At 51.5% G+C, this 18,358-nt stretch overlaps 1 protein-coding gene across 1 annotated transcript in view; it reads left to right on the plus strand.

Moving 5' to 3' along the window:
- The window catches only part of CELSR1 (cadherin EGF LAG seven-pass G-type receptor 1), a 149,832-nt gene that overhangs the window by 39,882 nt on the left and 91,592 nt on the right, over positions 1 to 18,358 (plus strand). The window contains 1 exon segment of the mRNA XM_058568133.1: positions 16,781 to 17,419. Coding sequence (XP_058424116.1) covers positions 16,781 to 17,419 — 639 coding nt within the window.

Below are 18,358 nucleotides of genomic sequence, written 5' to 3' on the forward strand. Positions count from 1 at the left end.
AGGACAGAAGCTGCTTAACCGTGCTTTGTGCAGCCTGCTGGCACGCGGCCCTCGTCCCGTCCATGGGAGTTCTCAGTCTTTCTTGAATCTTCTCGCTCACTGACTTCAGAATAGGCCCCCAGCTCATTAATTTCAGGGGAAGGGGGTGGGGGGGCTGCTAACAAAGGCCATGGAAGGGGAACCACAGAGCAGATATGAGGGTGGAGGGCTTGTCTTCCCCTAGAACCAAACTCAGGGCGGGGGAAGAGTTTTTGTTCTACCCTTTGAATCCTGGAAACTAATTTCACCGTCTGGATGTAGGGGGAAAAGAGGCCTGAAAAGAAGTAAATTAAAAGCTCAACTACAGAAAAACATTTAAGGCGTCATGAAGACAAGAGAAGAAAAGATACTAAAATACACATTTTTCTCTCTTTGCTAAAAGGTGCATTTTCATGTGGAGGCCTCTGCAACTTCTCTCATGCTTCTTCCACAGGAGTTCCTGGTTAATAATCTGAAACGACTGTGTCTTGCCCTTCTAATGCCGTGCTAAATCAGTCTCTTGAAATTTAGGATCGGAATTTTCTTAGCAAATATTTAACCAGAGAAAAACTCCCTGCTTTTCTGTTCTCAGCAGTTGTGATGTAAGTTGCAAATTAATAGACGTCTGGGCCAATATTTGATCTTTTCCCCCAAAGAAAATAATTTGTCGGCTCTTCACCCAATCCGAGGGAAGGGTCCGTGAAAGTAGCAAAGATGAGCTATGGCTGTTGGCGGGTGGCTGTCCCCTGCTGATGCTGGGGGGCCAGGCCAGGTGTCGGCTGCCACCAGGCAGCGTGTGTGTGAGGTCACTGTGGACGCTCACTCTAGCATCTCCAATGGCCACAGGGCCACTGCGGGCAGTACCCCATGCCTGACCAGAGTGCAGGCTGCCTCAGTGAGTGGCCGAGGGGCCTTCATGGTGCATGAGGGCAGCTGCCCCCTGCCCGGAGGAGTCCTAGGCTGCCCCTGGCCCCCTGCCTTGAGGAGTTAACCCACCAAGGGGTCAGGGGCTTAATATAGCCTCTCAGTGGTATTTGTGTTTCAGAAGGGGTCTTAGTGAAATTATTCTGGAAGGGACTGTTGGGCCCCTGAGTGGGGAGACATTTGGGGGCCAAGAGAGTGGCCCCTCTAGTCCCCGTCAGATGCTGCACCCCCTGGCCCTTGAGGAAGGCTAAGCCTGGGGCAGCTGCTGCATGAGCGGGGCTGGGCTGGAGGGAAGGGCCCTGTCCCCTGCAGGGGCCTAGCAGCCGAGGTGGGAGAGCTGCATGGATGCCAGGTCCCCTACCCAGTTCCCTACCACCTCTGCCCCTCTTTCTTGCCCCCTTCTCCTGGGTTGCGGGGTGAAGGTCCTCAGGGCTCCTCCCAAAGGTGCCTCAGAGCTGGGCCGGGGTCTGGGAGCCTGGAGAACGTTCTGGTTTTTGTCTCGCTTCGTGCACCTGTGCTCACTGTGCTGACTTACCTGGATGCAGAGGAAGCATGTCTGATGCTGTTTCCAGTTGCCTTTGTAGTTGCACTTTTGCTCCTAAATAGGTACAAATTATTGGCATTAGAAATCCTTGCAGCTCCCTCTCCTCATTAAGCCTCTGCAGTTAATAATTATTTTCTCTCTGGAAAGTGCCGTTTGTGTAAAACAGCAGAGTAGGCAGGTGGAGGCTGCCGGGCCTCCCTGTGCCGTTTTGGGAAGATCATGACCTGCATCCCCGTTACTCGAAGGCTGTGTGTCCTGGGCCCAGCCCCTGAGCCTCTCTGGGCCCCACGTCCTCGTCCCTGGGGTAGCGGAATCTGCTCTGGCCCCTCACTGGGTGGAGGGAGAGGCAGAAGATAGAACAGATGAGAAGAGTGGTGTAGCTCTTGCAGATCACAGATCTCTAGGGGGCAGGAGATCCCCTCATCCTGGTTTTACTGATGAGGAAACTGAGGCATGGGGGGGTTCAAGGACTTTCCCAAGGTCACAGAGGAAGTGGGTGGCAGAGCAGGATTGTCACAAGAGCAAGTGTCCACGAGAGCCAGGCGGAAGCACAGGGCCTTTTGTGACCCAGGCATCACACAGCGACACTCCGTCTTCCTCTAGTGGTTGAAGCCGCCCCCAGCCCACCCAGATTCAAGAGGGAAGGGACACAGGTCTCACCTGTTGGAAGGAGGATGTCAAAGTGTTGGTGGCCATTTTTTTAAACCATCACATTGTTCAAACTCATTGCGCCCCAGACAGAGAGAAAACCTCGCCTCCTTCCTGAGTTTCCTGTCTCTGGGAACAGTGTCCGCATCGAAGCGAGAAACCTCGACTCTGCCTCTTCCCTCCTTTCGATCACTCCCCCTTACACCCTCTATTTTCATTTAAAGAATTTTTGTTGTTTTGAAAGAGTTCAAATATACGAGATAATATAACACGTGTGTGGTATGAAGGACCACAAACACGCGTGCCATAGAACCTTCCGTGTCCCTGGCGCCCTCTGCGTGCCTCCCCCCCGTCACATCCCATTCCTGCCCCTTCCCTTTTCCTTTTGGTTCCATGGCACGCAGTGTTAGTTGTTAAGACGCTGGCCCACAGTCCTCCTCTGCTTTCCGCAAATCCAAAAGCTCTGAAAACCAAAGTAAGTTTTGCAGAAATTCATTTGGTGGCAAAACCTGATCCAAACCAACATGAGGCTGTGGATGGTTTTTATCCTGCGTGGTGTGAATATTCCCAGCCGGGGCTGCAGGAAGATGACACGTTTGATTGGGGCGTCTGCTGTTAAGTAAGGTGGTATGTGCACCGTATTACCGTCCTGAATTGAAAAAATTCCGAATTCCAGAACCACCTGGTCCCAAGAGTTTCAGTTAAAGAATTCTGGACCTATCTCATTAGTTGTGTCTGTTTCTGGAGTTTGTATAAATGGGTATGATACTGGATGTCTTCATCTGCGGCCTGCTTCTTTCACTCAGCATCCGTGTTGGTGTCCCAAGTTGTAGTTGGTTCATTTTCACTGTTGCGTGGTGTTCCATCCACTCTGTGGATCTGTTCTGCTGCCTGGATCTTCGTGAGTGTGTCTCCTGGCCTATGCGGGCGTGCCTTCCTCTGGGTGTGTACCCATGGATTGCTGGCCATCCAGCATGGGAATGATGCGTGCTCTGAGGTTCCTCCCGGTGTTCTGCAAGGTGATTGGACCAATTCACATTCCCACCAGCAAAGAACGAGCATTCGTCTCTTTGCTGTCACCTGTTGGTGTTTGACTTCTTAATTTTTGCCAATCTGGTGGGTGTAAAATGGTATCTCATTGTGGTTTCAATTTGCATTTCTCAATGCACTAATGGTGTTGAGCATCTTTTTATTTGTTTTAAGGTCAAATATGTTCCAGTTTGTGGCTTGTCTCGTCGCTAATTTTTTTTTTTTTTTTTTGGTGAGGAAGATTAGCCCTGAGCTAACATGAGCTTACATCTGTTGCCAATCCTTCTCTTTTTGCTGAGCAAGATTGGCCCTGGGCTAACATCAGTGTCCATCTTCCTTTATACGTGGGACGCCTGCCACAGCATGGCTTGATGAGCAGTGCATAGGTCTGCGCCCGTGCTCCAGGCCTGCGAACCCCGGGCCGCCATAGTGGAGCACATGCACTTAACCACTACGCCACTGGGCCAGCCCCTTGTCGTTAATTTTTTTTTTTTTTTTTTGTGAGGAAGATCAGCCCTGAGCTAACATCCATGCTAATCCTCCTCTTTTTGCTGAGGAAGACTGGCTCTGAGCTAACATCTATTGCCAATCCTCCTCCTTTTTTTTCCCCAAAGCCCCAGTAGATAGTTGTATGTCATAGTTGCACATCCTTCTAGTTGCTGCATGTGGGACGCGGCCTCAGCATGGCCGGAGAAGTGGTGCGTCGGTGCGCGCCTTGGATCGGAACCTGGGCCGCCAGTAGCGGAGCGCGCACTTAACCGCTAAGCCATGGGGCCGGCCCTGTCGTTAATTTTTATAATCAGGTTCTTTGTAAAGTTCTTCTATTTAATGTCACAATTTTACATTTTTTCTTTTTATGATCGTGTTTTGTGTGTCTTAAGAAATCCTTACCTGCCCCAAGATCATAAATGTAATTTCATATGATCTCTTCCAAGACAGATTTTTGCCTTTCACATTTAAGTCTTTAATTCACCGGAAGTGATTTTTGTGTTCAGAGTGAGGTAGGGATCCAATGCCATTCTGTCCTCTATACAGATGGTCTCCAACCGATGCTCTCAGGACCGTTTGTGGAATGGTTCCTCTCTCCCACTTGTCAGCTCTGTGGGTCACATTTTCCTGGCCGTGCGGGTCTGTTTGTGGGTTCTGTCTCCTGTCTGTAGTCTGTTGGTCTGTTTCATGCCAACACTGGTTACTGCAGACTAACATCTCGTAGAACCTGTCCCCTCCCCTGTTCTTCAGGAGTGCCCTGGCTGTTCTTGGCCTGTTGGTCTTCCATATAGATTAGAGAATTATCTTACAAGTTCTATGGAGGACCCTGTAGGGATTTTGATAAGAATGACAATGAATCTATAAGTCAATTTGAGGAGGAACTGCTACCCTTTCCATATTGGCTCTTCCTATCAGTGAATATGGATAGAGCTGCATTTCTGCCAATAATAGTTTCTATTTTTATTTATAAAGGGCTTCTATGTCTTTTATTAGATTTATTCTTAAGTGCAGTATATTTTTACTGTTATTGTAAATGATATTTTAAAAGTTATGTTTTGTGAGGCTGGTATAAGGAAATGCGTTTGATTTTTCTGTCTTGCTCTTCTCTGTAGCCACCTTGCCAAATGCTCTTATGCATTCTGACAAATTGTCTGTAGAGCCTTTGGAGTTTTCTATGTTGACAGTCATATGATCTGTGAATAATGATATTATGTCTTCTTCCCTTTCCAATCATTCATTCATTATACCACTCATTCATTCATTCATTCTCTTACTGTGCTGGCTTAGGCCTCCAGTACACTGTGGAAGTGGTGATAGTGGGCACCACTGTTAAATATGATGTTTGCTGTTGGACTTTTATAGAGGCCATTTATCATTTTAAGGAAGCACCTGTCTCTTCTTTGTTTGCCAAGAGTCTTTATTATGAATGATTGCAGAATTTTATTGAATCTTTCCCTCTGCTTATTGAGATGCAAATATGCTTTTTAAAAGAAGTGTGATGTTACATTAACACATTTTCTAATGTTAAATTCCTGAGATAAATCCAATTTGGGCTTGATATGTTGTCTTTTTTATACATTATTAAATTTACTTTACATTTTACATTTTCTCTTTTTTAAGCGTTGTTGCGTTTATGTTCCTGAGTGACTTGGCCTATAATTTTTCTTCCTTATGCTCTCCTTGTCTGATTTTGGCATCAGAGTTATGGTAACCTCATAGAATGAGGTTTTCCATTGCTGCTGTAACAAATCACCACAAACTTAGTGGCTTGAGATGACCTGGATTTATTCTCTTCCAATTTGTTCTCTTACAATTACAGTAGATCAGGAGTCCTGTCTGGGTCTTGCTGGGATGAAGCAGAGGTGTGGGCAGGGCTGGCTCCTTTCTGGAGGCTGTGGGGAGACTCTGCTTCCTGTTCTTTTCCAGCTTCTAGAGGCGCCCGCATTCCTTGGCTCGTGGCCCCGTCCACCATCTCCACAGCCAGCAGCATAGCATCTCTGTGACCCCGCTTCCGTCATCACAGCTCTTTCTCTCACTCTCTTCTCCTGCCTCCTCTTCCACTTTTAAGGACCCTGTGATTACCGTGGGCCACTTGGATAGTCCAGGATAGTCTCCCTATTTTAAGGTCAGCTGGTCAGCAACTTTAACCGTTTGCTGTGTAGTATAACATGCTCACAGGTTCCCAGCCTTAGGACTGGACTTTTTTTGGGCAGCAAGGGCAGCGTTATTTTGTCTACCACACATAGCCACGGTAAAAGATTTATGAAAGTGCCAAGCAACAACATGGTCTCCTGCTCACCTATCCCCTGGGGTTGCCACCAGGGTCCACGTCCCCTGCCCAGAGGCAGCCTCCGTCTCCTGCTTCTTTTGAACCTCCTGGGAGACTGTGGACAGTGTGTGCTGCTCCTGCCATCAGAGGAAGCTTTTCCCAAAGATGAGGCGTCTGGTTGAGGAGCCTCTGTCGTCCACCCCACGGGGTGACGGATGACACTTCCAGAGCCTGGCCCAGATCGCGGTTTCCCCTGGCAGCCTCTGTGGCCTTCCTGTTCTGGAGGGACTTCGGGGCTTAGGGCTAGGAGCCGCTTAACATTTGTTGCCAGTGGTTCCCGGAGACAGTCTGAATTTCACAGGCACTGCTGGCTAACGTGGGGGTTGAGAGAGGGCCAAACACAAGCCCAGCATGAAATGTTGGAGAGAGAGAAACTTCCAGTGTGAAAGGAAACCCAGGGAGTGTTCTTAAATGAATACATGCAGGTGTCTGTACACAGAACTCGAGTTCAGGAGAGGAGCGAAGGAGAAATGGCACACGTGTGCACTCGTCTACATCGTACCCACCCGGGGGGGAGGCCAAGGGTCACCTGCCATTCTGACCCTCCAGGTGGCTGGAAGAGGAGTGCGCCGTGGCGACTGCTCAGCCAAGTGGTGGAGGGCGCTTTCGGAGCCAGAGCCCAGAATGTTCCAGACTGGCACCTGTCCCTCTCGAATCTGTGGACTAGTGGTGGGCTGCTTGTGAGTGGCAGTGACTAAGAGGCCTCACAGAGCTCTGAGCAGGGCCCCAGGGCTCAGCGGCCAGCAGGCTGGGCTGGGATGTCTGTTTGTTAGAAATCTCATCTTTATTGTTCACGGCTCTCTTGGGCTGACAGCCGCTCCTTGATGTGTCCAGGGCTGGAGAACATGTGAGTGTCCCTTGATGGGTGCCCGGGGCCACATTGTCCTGCTGGAGGGCATTGTTCAGCTCAGAACAAGGCAGGGCACTCACTAGTTCTTTTAAATCCATTTTGGGATTTAATCTTTGTCTCGGGGAACTTTGCCCATTTTCCTAGGATGGGGGCAGAAGGGTGGCCTTTCTGGCTCTGGCAGGGAAAAGCGAGGCTGGACAGGCTCCCTCTTGGCCCTGCTGGTGGAGGGAAGCCCCAGATGTGGCTATGGGGAGGCGTGGAGGCCCCGGGCTGGCCTGGCAGCCTCAGGGTGCTGACCCCCAAGGTTCCTGGTTCTCACTCAGAGTCTCAAGCTGGAAGAAGGCTCCAGAAACTTTCATGTTGTTTCCTAGAGCAGGACTGTCAACTGGGTGTGATTCTGTCCCCAGTGGACATCTGACAATAACCGGAGACATTTCTGATTGTGACAGTTGGTGGCTAACTGGCCTTAGTGGGTGTAGGCTGGGGTGCTGCTCGGCATCCCGGATGCCCCCTCGCCGAGAGTTATTCGGCCCCCTAGGTGAGTCGGCCCCAGAGGTGAGCCTCGCTGCGGTGGGGAAAGCCTGCCCTGGAGGCTGAAGCTCCTGCCATCACTGCTTTTGTGCTCCTCCTCTTCACACGGCCTGGCGATCCCCACGCATCCCCAGCCAGGAGTTTAGTGGGATCAGACTTCTGGATTCCTGTTTGGCAAACAATGCCTACGTATTGTTTAATTAGTGCTTGAAATAAAATGAAAACCAGGGACAACAAAGGTTCCTGACGGAACTCAGTGTGGTCCCAGTTGGAGGCGGAGGCGGCCGTGGTGGTGTCACCGCGGGCATGTGCCCCCTCCCGTGTGCGAGGTTCCTTTCGCAATGTTTAGTTTACAGTGTCAACCGCCGGTGGTGGCTTAGCTCCACCCGGCATTTTCACGGGGAGAGAGAGTTCCCTGATCATTGCCAAGGTCAGAAGGTGGCTTCCCAGCTCCTTGAAGTCAAAGGCGGTTCTGAGCTCACAGCAACCCATTCATCTCCTCTGACTTGGTTTACTGCTTGGTTTTAAGAAAATCATTCTTAACATGCATTTTAAAACAGTCTTTTTTCCTTTCGGATAATCTCCTGTAAAATAAAGCAGTTTAATGAGTCAATCCTTAACTCTTTTTTCCTTTTATTGGGGTGAAACTCACGTAACGTAACGTTAACCGTTTCAAAGTGAGCAATTCAGTGGCGTTTGGTACCTTCACAGTGTTGTGCAACCACCACCTCTGTGTAGTTCCAGAACATTTCCATCACCCCAGAGAAACCCACACCCGTTATACAGTCACTCCCCATCCTCCCCCCGCCCCCGTGCACTTAGCAACCACCAACTTGGTTTCTGTCTCTATGGATTTACCTATTCTGGACCTTTCACACAATCATACAGCCTATGGCCTTTTGTGTCTGGCTTCTTTCACTTAGCATAATGTTTTTGAGGTAGATCTGTGTTGTAGCATGTGTCAGTACTTCATGTATTTTTGTGTCTGAATAATATTCCTTTGTGTGTATAGATCACACTTTGTTCATCCATCCTCTGGTGATGGACATTTGGGTTTCTACTCTTTGGCTACTATGAATAACGCTGCTGTGAGCATTCATGTACAAGTTTTTGTGTGGATATATGTTCTCAATTCTTTTGAATTCCACCTAGGAGTGGAATTCTGGGACATATGTTAATTCTGTGTTTAACTTTTTGAGGAACCAATCCTTAACTCTTCAGTGAGAGTTCTTTGTCTTGACAAGAATGCACTTTCTCTGCATCTCAGCCCACATCTGTAGCCTGGGTCGGGCTGGCCACTTGGAGCTGTGAACAAACCCACGTGCTATGGCTTCAGCTTTCAAGAAGATTCTATCCAGCATAGACATGATGAACTGTGAGTCTCATGGGATAACCTGATAGTGTGAAATTCTGAATTAGATACTAACTTCTGCCTTGGGATGGGAGCTTTAGTTTATCTGTGAAATCAGGAGAGAACGTGTCTGAATCCATGTTATCGAAGATCATGTGATTTTACTGTAAATAATACATGTGGGAGTGACATTGAGAAGGAACTTTTAGATATTTTTGTTATTTCATGTCTCCTCATTTATTTATGTGCTTATATTTTTATTTATTTATAATTGTAGTAAAATTTACATAACATACAAGTTGCCATTTTAACCGTTTTTAGGTGTAGAGTTCAGTAGCATTAAATCCATTCACATTGTTGTACAGCCGTCACCACCATTCATCTCCAGAACTTTATCATCATCCCAGTGAAACTCAGTCCCCATTAAACACTAACACCCCATCCCCCGCCCCAGCCCCTGTCTCCCTACTTTCTGTGGTCTCTGGATTTGACTCCTCTAGGGACCTCATGTAAGTGCAATCATACAGGATTTGTCCCTTTGTGACTGGCTTATTTCATTCGGCACAGTGTCCTTGAGGTTCCTCCATGCCGTCACATATGTCAGAATGTCCTTCCTTTGTAAGATCTCCTTATTTCTTGCGCCACCTGAAGTCAGGCATTTTCTACCCGCGTGTGGTGTTTATTTGGCTCACTTGATCCTGATGGTCTGGAGATGTAGCTTCTTCTCCCTCTCCTCCATGTCTTGGGAGAGAATAATTCCTTGTCATTTCTAGAATTTTATAATTTTGGAGAGGAAGAAGGATGCTAGGTAAATAAGTGTGTCTTGGAAATGGAATAATGTAGTGAAATCAAATTGCATATTTTATTTGAATGGTTGTGTATTTGAAGCTGTAAAAATTTTTAAGAGGAGCATTACGATGCTCATTATTTACCCATTTCTGAGCTTCCCAGTGGCTGTGTGTGCATTTCCATTTGATTCAGGGAGCCACACCCCAGCCAGGTGGACGACTCGCCCAGGGCCCTGCAGCCTGGGCCTGGGCCCCACGGTCAGACTTGGGTTTGTTCTTTCCCACCTGGCTCCTTGTGGTTATTGCAGTTACTAGTAAGAGGTTTAAATTTCCTGCAGCTGGTCATCCTATTTGATTTGGCGTTGTTAATAACAGTCGCAGTGGCGAGAAGGCTGGTTGAGTGCTTTCCGCGTGCTCTTGGGCGCTGGCCTGGTATTTGTACCCAGTGTCTTAGGTGGCTTTCCCGGCACTGTTGTGGGGGGTGCCCTTGCTCCTACCCCCCCTTACCGATGGACCAAGCAAAGTTTGCACCTGTGAGCACCCGGTTATCAGGGAGTGAGTGCCAGGTTGGGATTGGGGGGTGCTGTGAGCTCCAGAGCCTGCCTCCTCTGAGGAGGTGTGGGCACAAAGACAGGCACAGCTTGGGGGGGGGCAGGGGAAGGGGTGAGGGTGTGGGCTTGAAGTCATTTTAGGTGAAGGAAGGGTAGGCTGAGGGACTCAGATGTCAATATGGAGGGTGCACATTGTGGTCGGGGGCTGGGTGCTGGGGTCTTGCAGGAGTCTGGATGTCCCCCCAAAATAGGGATCAGGACATGAGCACTAATGTGGTGTGGTGAGGCATCGGGGTCCACGGCTGGGAGAAGGCACCTGGGAGGGTGGGGCTGGGGGCTGCCTTGGGAGGTCAGGAGGGACCCTTCCTCCCCTTTGTCCTGCCGAGGTCATGGTGCTCATGGGGACAGGGAGGCAGGGGCCACTGGCTGTGCTCTCTTTACCCACCTGGTGCCCGGCAGAGTTGGACTGGCTCCTTTAGCACATTGCAAGTTGAGTGACAGGTAAACACATGGACGCGTTGAGAGCAGGGTTGGGGTTTTTATGCGATACCTGATTTGCCCACCTTGCTGGTGCTTGAGTGGGACTCTCCCCTCCTGGGCCTGAGGGTGCCTCCTCCGTGGATGGGGCAGGAGAAGCTGCATCTTTGCAGGCCGGCGGACCTGACACCGGCATTTGTCCTCGCTGTCCCCCAACGCCTCACCCTCGTCGCCTTGTTCCTGTGAGGTGAGCCCGTATCCCCAGCCCCAGGTTCTAGGTTTGGCCTTTGTTGCCCAGAAAGGAGAGAAGCCAGACACCCTTCAGGTAGCAGATCAAAACATCGCACCTGTTGTCTGCCCTCAATTTGGCCTCAAAAAACAGCACACCCCGCTGAGGGAGGAATGCAGGGAACCACTTCAAAGTCCCCTGGCCTCTGGTGGCCCCTGAGCAGGCACTCCCTGCCCCTTGTGAGGCCTCCGGACGGGGCAGGACGAGGGACAGGAGCGCAGCCTTTGTCTCAGACTGGTGGGACAGCAAACAGCCAGCCTGACCACAGCATCGTGGCTGTGCCAACCAGGCCTGGCAGGGTGCTGGCGATAGGAGCCGGAGGTGCCTCCCCCAGACTGCATGGGGTGGGGTGGGCACACTCACGGTGAGTGGTCCTGCTCCCTCTTGGCACCAGCTAAGTCTCAGCTGCCAGTAGCCCTGCCTTACTGTGTTGTCTCCAAGGAAACCAGCCTCTCCTCCTCCGTGTCCTCAGCAGACCCTCCCAGGCCGGGACTGTGGTCCTCTAGGCCCTTTGTTCGCCTTATCCCCCATCGGGGGGTCTCGAGCCCTGTCGTTCTGGGCCTACTGCTTGCTGCCTGAGTGTCCTCCTCTGTGAAGGACCAGCAGTGGTGCCCCTCCTGGGCTGTGACAAGGACTGAAGGGGCAATAGCGGGGAGATGTTAGTATGAAGCCACCGCGGGGAGCAGTGAGCACTGCCCGTGCACAGGCCCAGTCCACACCGTGAGGACGTTTCTCCTGCGTCCCCCCCGCAGCCGCCCGAGGCCAGAAGCCCAGGAGGGCGGCAGCATCAGAGGACCTCCACCCACCTCTATGGCCTTGTCTCCCCACAACCACAGTCGCATCAGTCCTGGGCGGAATAGTGTCCCCCCGCGTTCATGTCCACCTGGAACCTCAGAATGCGGTGTTATCTGAGATTGGATCTGTTCAGATGTGATCAAGGTCAGCTTTGAGATGAGGTCATCCCGGATTCGAGTGGGCCCTAATCCAACAGCTACTGTCCTTTTAAGAGAGGGGAATTTGGGCGCAGACACACATGGGAAAAGGCCACATGACCACAAGTCAGAGATTGGAGTGACAAGCCAAGGAACGCCAAGGACTGCCAGCAGCCACCAGCACCTGGAAGGGAGCCATGGAACAGATTCTCCCCCAGAGCCTCCAGGTGGAACCAACTCTGCCAACACCCTGATCTCGGACTTCTGGCCTCTAGACTGAGAGGTTAATATTGTTCAAGCCTGCTAAAGCCCCCAGGCTGTGGTGCTTTGTTAGGGCAGCCCCAGGACAAACTGTTCCTCCTTGGAGGCCTGCCTCCCTGCTGCCTCCTGGGGTTGTCCTGGCACCGTGTCCTGCAAATGTAGCTCTGTCCCCCGCCCCACGAGGGCCGCTGGCTCCTTGGAGGCCACAGTGTGACCTCTCCCCCCCGGTGACTCAGGCATGGTCCTGCCACGAGGGACGTGATCTTGGATGATGGTTATCCTTTCCCCAAAGTCAGAGGGCTGGACAGACCCCACCCTCCGTGAAGACCTGCAGAGCTGTTCCCAGGCATCGTCTGAGGTTGTGCGTGCAGAGCACCTGCCGGTGAGCATCCTACAGCCTCGAGCTCTGCCATCTGTTCTGTCTCTTTCCCACTATGACTCAGGGACAGGGAGGTGACTTATCTTTCCTAAGGAAAGCAGTGGAACTTGCGCGTGACTGATTGTGGGGCGCTGCAAAGCTGACCCGGAGTTGCTCGTTCCAGCACCATTGCTTATAGCCACAGAAGGAACGCCTGGAACACAGGCTGCGGAGAGCCCTGGGCAAGCTCTGTGTTTTCCAAAATAAAAATAGGCTTTTAATTGGTAAACCTAGTGTATGCTCATGCAGAAAAATAAAACAATATAGGAAAATATAGAGGAGAAAGTGAAAAACACCCAAATATCAGTGACCTAACATTCCTGCCCAGGACTCCTCAAAACTGTCAAGGTCGGCAAAAACAAGGAGAGTCTGAGAAACCGTCCCAGCCCGGAGGAGCTGTGACATGGCGACTAGATGTCCTGTGGGCCTCTGGATGGAGTCCTGGACCAGAAAAAGGGCGGTAGGTAAAAGCTAAGGCACTCTGAATAAAGCAGGGACTTCATTCAGTTGACAGTGTGTCAGTATTGCTTCATTAATTGTAACAATATATCACACTAATGTAATAATGTTCATAATAGGGGAAACCGGTGCCAGGTATCTGGGAACTCTCTGCACTATCTTTTCAATTTTTCTGTAAACCTGAAACTGTTCTAAAATAAAAAGTTTATTTAAAAACAAATTCAGCGACCCGGACGGAGCCGTGGTAACCAGTGGATGTTCTGCTCTCCCTGCCAGTGGCTCTCTGGACTCGTGCACAAACATATGTTTTTGTTTTGTGTGCAGAGTCACTCACTCTCCCCCTAACGTCGTGTTGTCCGCGTCTGTCCCGACAGCAGTGGAGGTGTCTCCCTGTTGTGGGTGAGTTGCGCAGAGCTCCGCGGTCAGGACAGCCGTTCTTTATTTTGGGGCCCCCTGTTGATGGGCAGTCAGGTTGGTGCTTGTGGAGGCTCAGAAGTCCAGGCCAGACGACTTGAGTACAAAGTAAATTCATTGTCTCCCAGCACTTGAGGTGTCCAGGGCCGTCCATGGTCTTGAAAGAAATTGATGTATATTAATAGTAAGGTGCATATTTTGTTTTCCAGCGCATTCGACGCTAGTTAATATTTAATGCTCTTTTCTGGTCATGTTGTCATTTTGGCCCTTAGTGAAAATGTCTGTACCTGGAATGTGGCTTCTTGTTTCTGGGCATTCCTCTGTGCTGTGCCCCCCTGGGCTGCCTGTGAGAGGGTCCGAGTGCTAGAACCCCCACCCCACCCCGGGGAGGGGGACAGGATAGCCCAGGGCACCCAAGATGAGCAAAGTTTGGAGCTTAAAATCAGCATGACCTTTGCGTCTTGGGCCAGAACAGATCTATGTGTGGTGTTTTGTTTTTTTTTTTTTTTGGTGAGGAAGATCAGCCCTGAGCTAACATCTGTGCTAATCCTCCTCTTTTTCCTGAGGAAGACCGTCTCTGAGCTAACATCTATTGCCAATCCTCCTCCTTTTTTTTTTCCCCCCACAGCCCCAGTAGATAGTTGTATGTCATAGTTGCACATCCTTCTAGTTGCTGTATGTGGGACGCGGCCTCAGCATGGCTGGAGAAGCAGTGTGTCGGTGTGCGCCTGGGATCCGAACCCGGGCTGCCAGTAGCGGAGCGCGCGCACTTAACCGCTAAGCCATAGGGCGGCCCCGATCCGTGTGTGGTTTAAGATTAAAAGGATGTTTTATAAGAACTGCCACCAGGAAACAAACAATATCCTATGTCTTGTATTATTATAATGGGCCTTCGCAAAAAAAAAAAAAAACGAAAATAGCTTACTTGGAAAAATGGAGTCTCTGATGCTGTTTGTGCAAATGTTAATCTTGGGGTTAAAGAGGTACCACTGGGCATCTTCATTCTTCCCTGCCTCCCTCCCTCCCTCCATTCCACGAATGTTTATCTAGCAGCTTCTGAGTGCCAGGAACTGTTCTAGACGTGACAGGTACAACAGGAACAAGACCTACAGGTTCTCAGTCCTCATGGCTCACGCGGGGAGAGACAGAGATGAACAAATAAGAATAAAATCAGGCTGTGGCCTCTCCTGTGCGCATAAAGTAGGGATGTGGCAGAGCGTGGGGGGCGGGTGAGGAAGGCCCCTCTGATGAGGGACATTCAGCTGAGATCTGGATAGTTGACAAGGAGGGCAGTGCTCTGGGTGGAAGACAAGGTATGCAAAGGCCCTGGGGCAGGAAGAGGGAGCCAGGGTGACAGGAAGGTGTCACTATGATGAGAGGGGAGGGTGATGAGGACCAATCATGGAGGACCATAAGATGGGGTCAGTGGCATGGGTTTTATTCTGGGTGCCATTGGGGACCCCAAGGGAGTGGCATGATGAGATGGGCATTTTAGGACGACTGGTGTGGCTGCAGTGTGAGGACCATGGTGGAGGGAAACTGAGGCAGTTGCAAGTGCAGCCCATCCCAGGGGAGGGGAATCAATGCTCGCTCTTGCCAGGGAGTGGCCTGCTTGTGGGGAGGGAAGGGGGGTGGTGCCATCCTTGAGGCTGTCTGCCACCATGTGCTCTGCCATTTCTTTTTGCCTTAATTTATTTTTCCTCGTTATTTATTAGTAATTACCACCGGCCCTTTGTAGATGAGCTGCAGAGGTGGTCTGGGCTGTCGCCTTTCTGCTCCGTAGAAGCTGTAGACAGAACTGAGCCCTTAGCTTGCAGACCTCTGGGTTTTGTGCCAGCCTTAGAGATGCCCTCCCCACACCAAGGTTATACAAATATTATTGTCACTTTCTAAATTCAGCCCTGCCAGGTTGTCGTGAGGACTGGGTGGAATAGTAATAGCGTGCTCGGGGCCTGACTTACTGGGCGATGGGTGTTATTATGGGGTGGAAGCCGGGGCCGCCCTCCAGCTGTGAAGTGGGATGATGCTGGTGTTCTCAGAATCTCCCAGAATCTCGGGTTTGCTGTGATAGGTCAGTAGAGCACCGAATGTGTTGTGTGTTGGAGCGATTATGTTTCTCCATTGATTGCACAAGTTGTATGACTCATGGTCCCTCGCACAGTGGCTTATGGCTCTCAAGTGCCTGAGAAAAACAGTGCCAGGGTGCAGAAGCTTCGGTGCTCCTGTTCCCCGTTATTTTAAGGGCTCCCTGCAAGTTTTGTGCCTTGGTGGGGACTGTGCTGGGGCCAGAGTGACAAGGTGGCTGGCCTCTGGGTTTTGTTACCTGACTGCATCCTCTCAGTGGTCCCAGGCTTTCTTGCATCTTCTGCAGCTTCCCAGAAGCAAGTGGGAGGGGATCCCCCATGGCTCCTGCCCTCTCCGGTGGGCACCTGCCAGGCAGTCGGTCTGAGAGGAGAGGGAGAAGTCTTTACCCACCAGGGGCTCACAGGATTGAGGGGGGTCACTGGCTTGCACAGATGGCTCCATGCCCCATGGAAACTGGCGGGTGTGCTCATGGGGGGCCAGGGAGACAGGTTGAGGGGAGCAGAGGGGCGGGATCAACCAGAGCTGCGGGGACACAGAATATGAGCCAAGCTAGAAGGATGTAAACTTCCAGGTTTTTCTCGGGTTCCCATAGTACATTCGAGGGGGGTCTTGGGAGGCAGGTAAAGGCCCCTTGGGGGTGGGGGGTGGCTGCACCTGTGAGGGGTGCCGGGAAGGTTGGTGGTGCTGCCCCACAGCCATCCTAGGGAGAGCACCTGTGGCCAGCCCTTGGACAGCCCCTCTGATTCTGGGCTCAGAACCAATGGTGTGCTCAACTTTATGAGCAAAATATTGTACTCTTTTTGGTCTCAAAATCCTAAGTCCCTTGTTTCATGGTTTGCTCACTTGTGTTGGCTGAGGGGCAAAGTCATCTCGTACATGTCCTTCTAGAGCAGCATTTGCTGAGTGTCTCCCATGTGCTGGGCGTGTAGAGATGAATTGGATACAGCTAAGGGAAGAGAAACCATCAACACAGTGTAGACCAAGACCTGGGCGGGACCATTCTGGACATTGTGAGGTCTGAATCGAACAGGGGAGATGGGTAGGATCAGGATGGGTCTCCTGGTGGCTGGAACAGGTGCAGAGGTGGTAAAATGGGGGCTCGGCATCCCTATGTGTCTAGAGCAAAGCATGTTAGGTGGGGAGTCTCTGGGGCAGTGCAGGGTTGGATTATGGTGGTCATGGGATGTCCTGCTGAGGGGTTGGGGGTCCAGTGGGGGCTTCTGAGCAAGACGGACATGATGAGAGCTGTGCTTTTGGAAGCCAGGTGTGGAGGGGGAGGGATGGGGGCTGGGAAGTGGGGGCTGGGTGTGGGAAGTGGGTGTGCTGTACCCAGTGGGACCAGGACTCCCATGGGCGGTCACCCGAGTGACCCCAGCCTCCTTGTGTCTCGCAGACGGCATCCACAGCGTGGCGGCGCTCTGCACCCTGCGGGTCACCATCATCACCGACGACATGTTGACCAACAGCATCACCGTCCGCCTGGAGAACATGTCGCAGGAGAAGTTCCTCTCTCCGCTGCTGTCCCTCTTCGTGGAAGGCGTGGCCACGGTGCTGTCCACCACCAAGGACGACGTCTTCGTCTTCAACATCCAGAACGACACGGACGTCAGCTCCAACATCCTGAACGTGACCTTCTCGGCCTTGCTCCCCGGCGGTGTCCGCGACAAGTTCTTCCCCTCAGAGGACCTGCAGGAGCAGATCTACCTGAACCGGACGCTGCTGACGGCCGTGTCCACCCAGCGCGTGCTGCCCTTCGACGACAACATCTGCCTGCGGGAGCCCTGCGAGAACTACATGAAGTGCGTGTCGGTGCTCAAGTTCGACAGCTCAGCACCCTTCATCAGCTCCACCACCGTGCTCTTCCGGCCCATCCACCCCATCAACGGCCTGCGGTGCCGTTGCCCGCCGGGCTTCACCGGCGACTACTGCGAGACCGAGATCGACTTGTGCTACTCCAGCCCCTGCGGCGCCAACGGCCGGTGCCGCAGCCGCGAGGGCGGCTACACCTGCGAGTGTCAGGAGGACTTCACCGGTAGGTGTCGCTCCCCTGGGCCCCGGGGCGGGCACAGGCCGCGGGGGGGGGGGGGGGGCCGGGTCCCCTCTGATTTGCACGAGGCTCCCAGTTCACATGTCAGAGGGTTTCCAGTGGTTTCCTCGGTCTGCTTCCATCCTGGGGGAAACAAAGGACAGACGCTGGGCCCGGGTGTCGGCTCCGTGAACCTTGAAATGATTTCAGAAGTGGCTTCTTAGCCAGCGAGCAGGTGGGAAGAGGGCTTCCTGACAACAGCTCCGAGGTCTCTATTGACCCCGTGGGACTTAAGTCACTTCTTTATGAGAACAGTAGGAGGAAGATTATAGCGTGAGAGCCACCTAAAAAAAAAAATCTACGTGCGTGAAACAACATGTGCTCCTTTTAAGTGGCTTTAAATTTAAAGTACTTCATTCCGGATTTCAAATTTAATTGGTTATTGTAAAGCCGTGTACCTGGGGGAGACATCGTGAGCCATTAATCATTTTGGTCCGGAAAGAGGTTCGTTCCTTCACGCCTCGTTGTTGCTGTAGAAATTACTCATCTTCTCCGCCTTGAAGATACACGCACCCCGAGGTATCCTGACTAGTCACAGGGATGAATTGCTCCAAAGGCGGCTCACGGTTGTTTTTGAAAATGAAACGCCCGCCGAGAGCAGTACAGAAACACTCGTTCTTGCTGTGGTCTTCGATCTCCTGTTACATAAAGTTGTGGCCCCTGTGAAAATGCAGTTTACGACGGCCCCCATTGTGAACGGTCTGTCTCTCTGGAAAGCTCTCTGGGGATTGGGTGGGACTTGATTCGTACTGGAGGTAGCACTGGGGTTCTTCCATGGACGGTGTCCTTGGTTAGCACGTTTAATAGAAACACCTGAGACATCATTGTCTGCCGTGTGGGACGGCACAAGTTGATCAAGCTTAGGACAGGGGTTTAGGGTATTAG

This window comes from Diceros bicornis, chromosome 25, assembly GCF_020826845.1.
Source record: "Diceros bicornis minor isolate mBicDic1 chromosome 25, mDicBic1.mat.cur, whole genome shotgun sequence".
Taxonomy (NCBI): domain Eukaryota; kingdom Metazoa; phylum Chordata; class Mammalia; order Perissodactyla; family Rhinocerotidae; genus Diceros; species Diceros bicornis.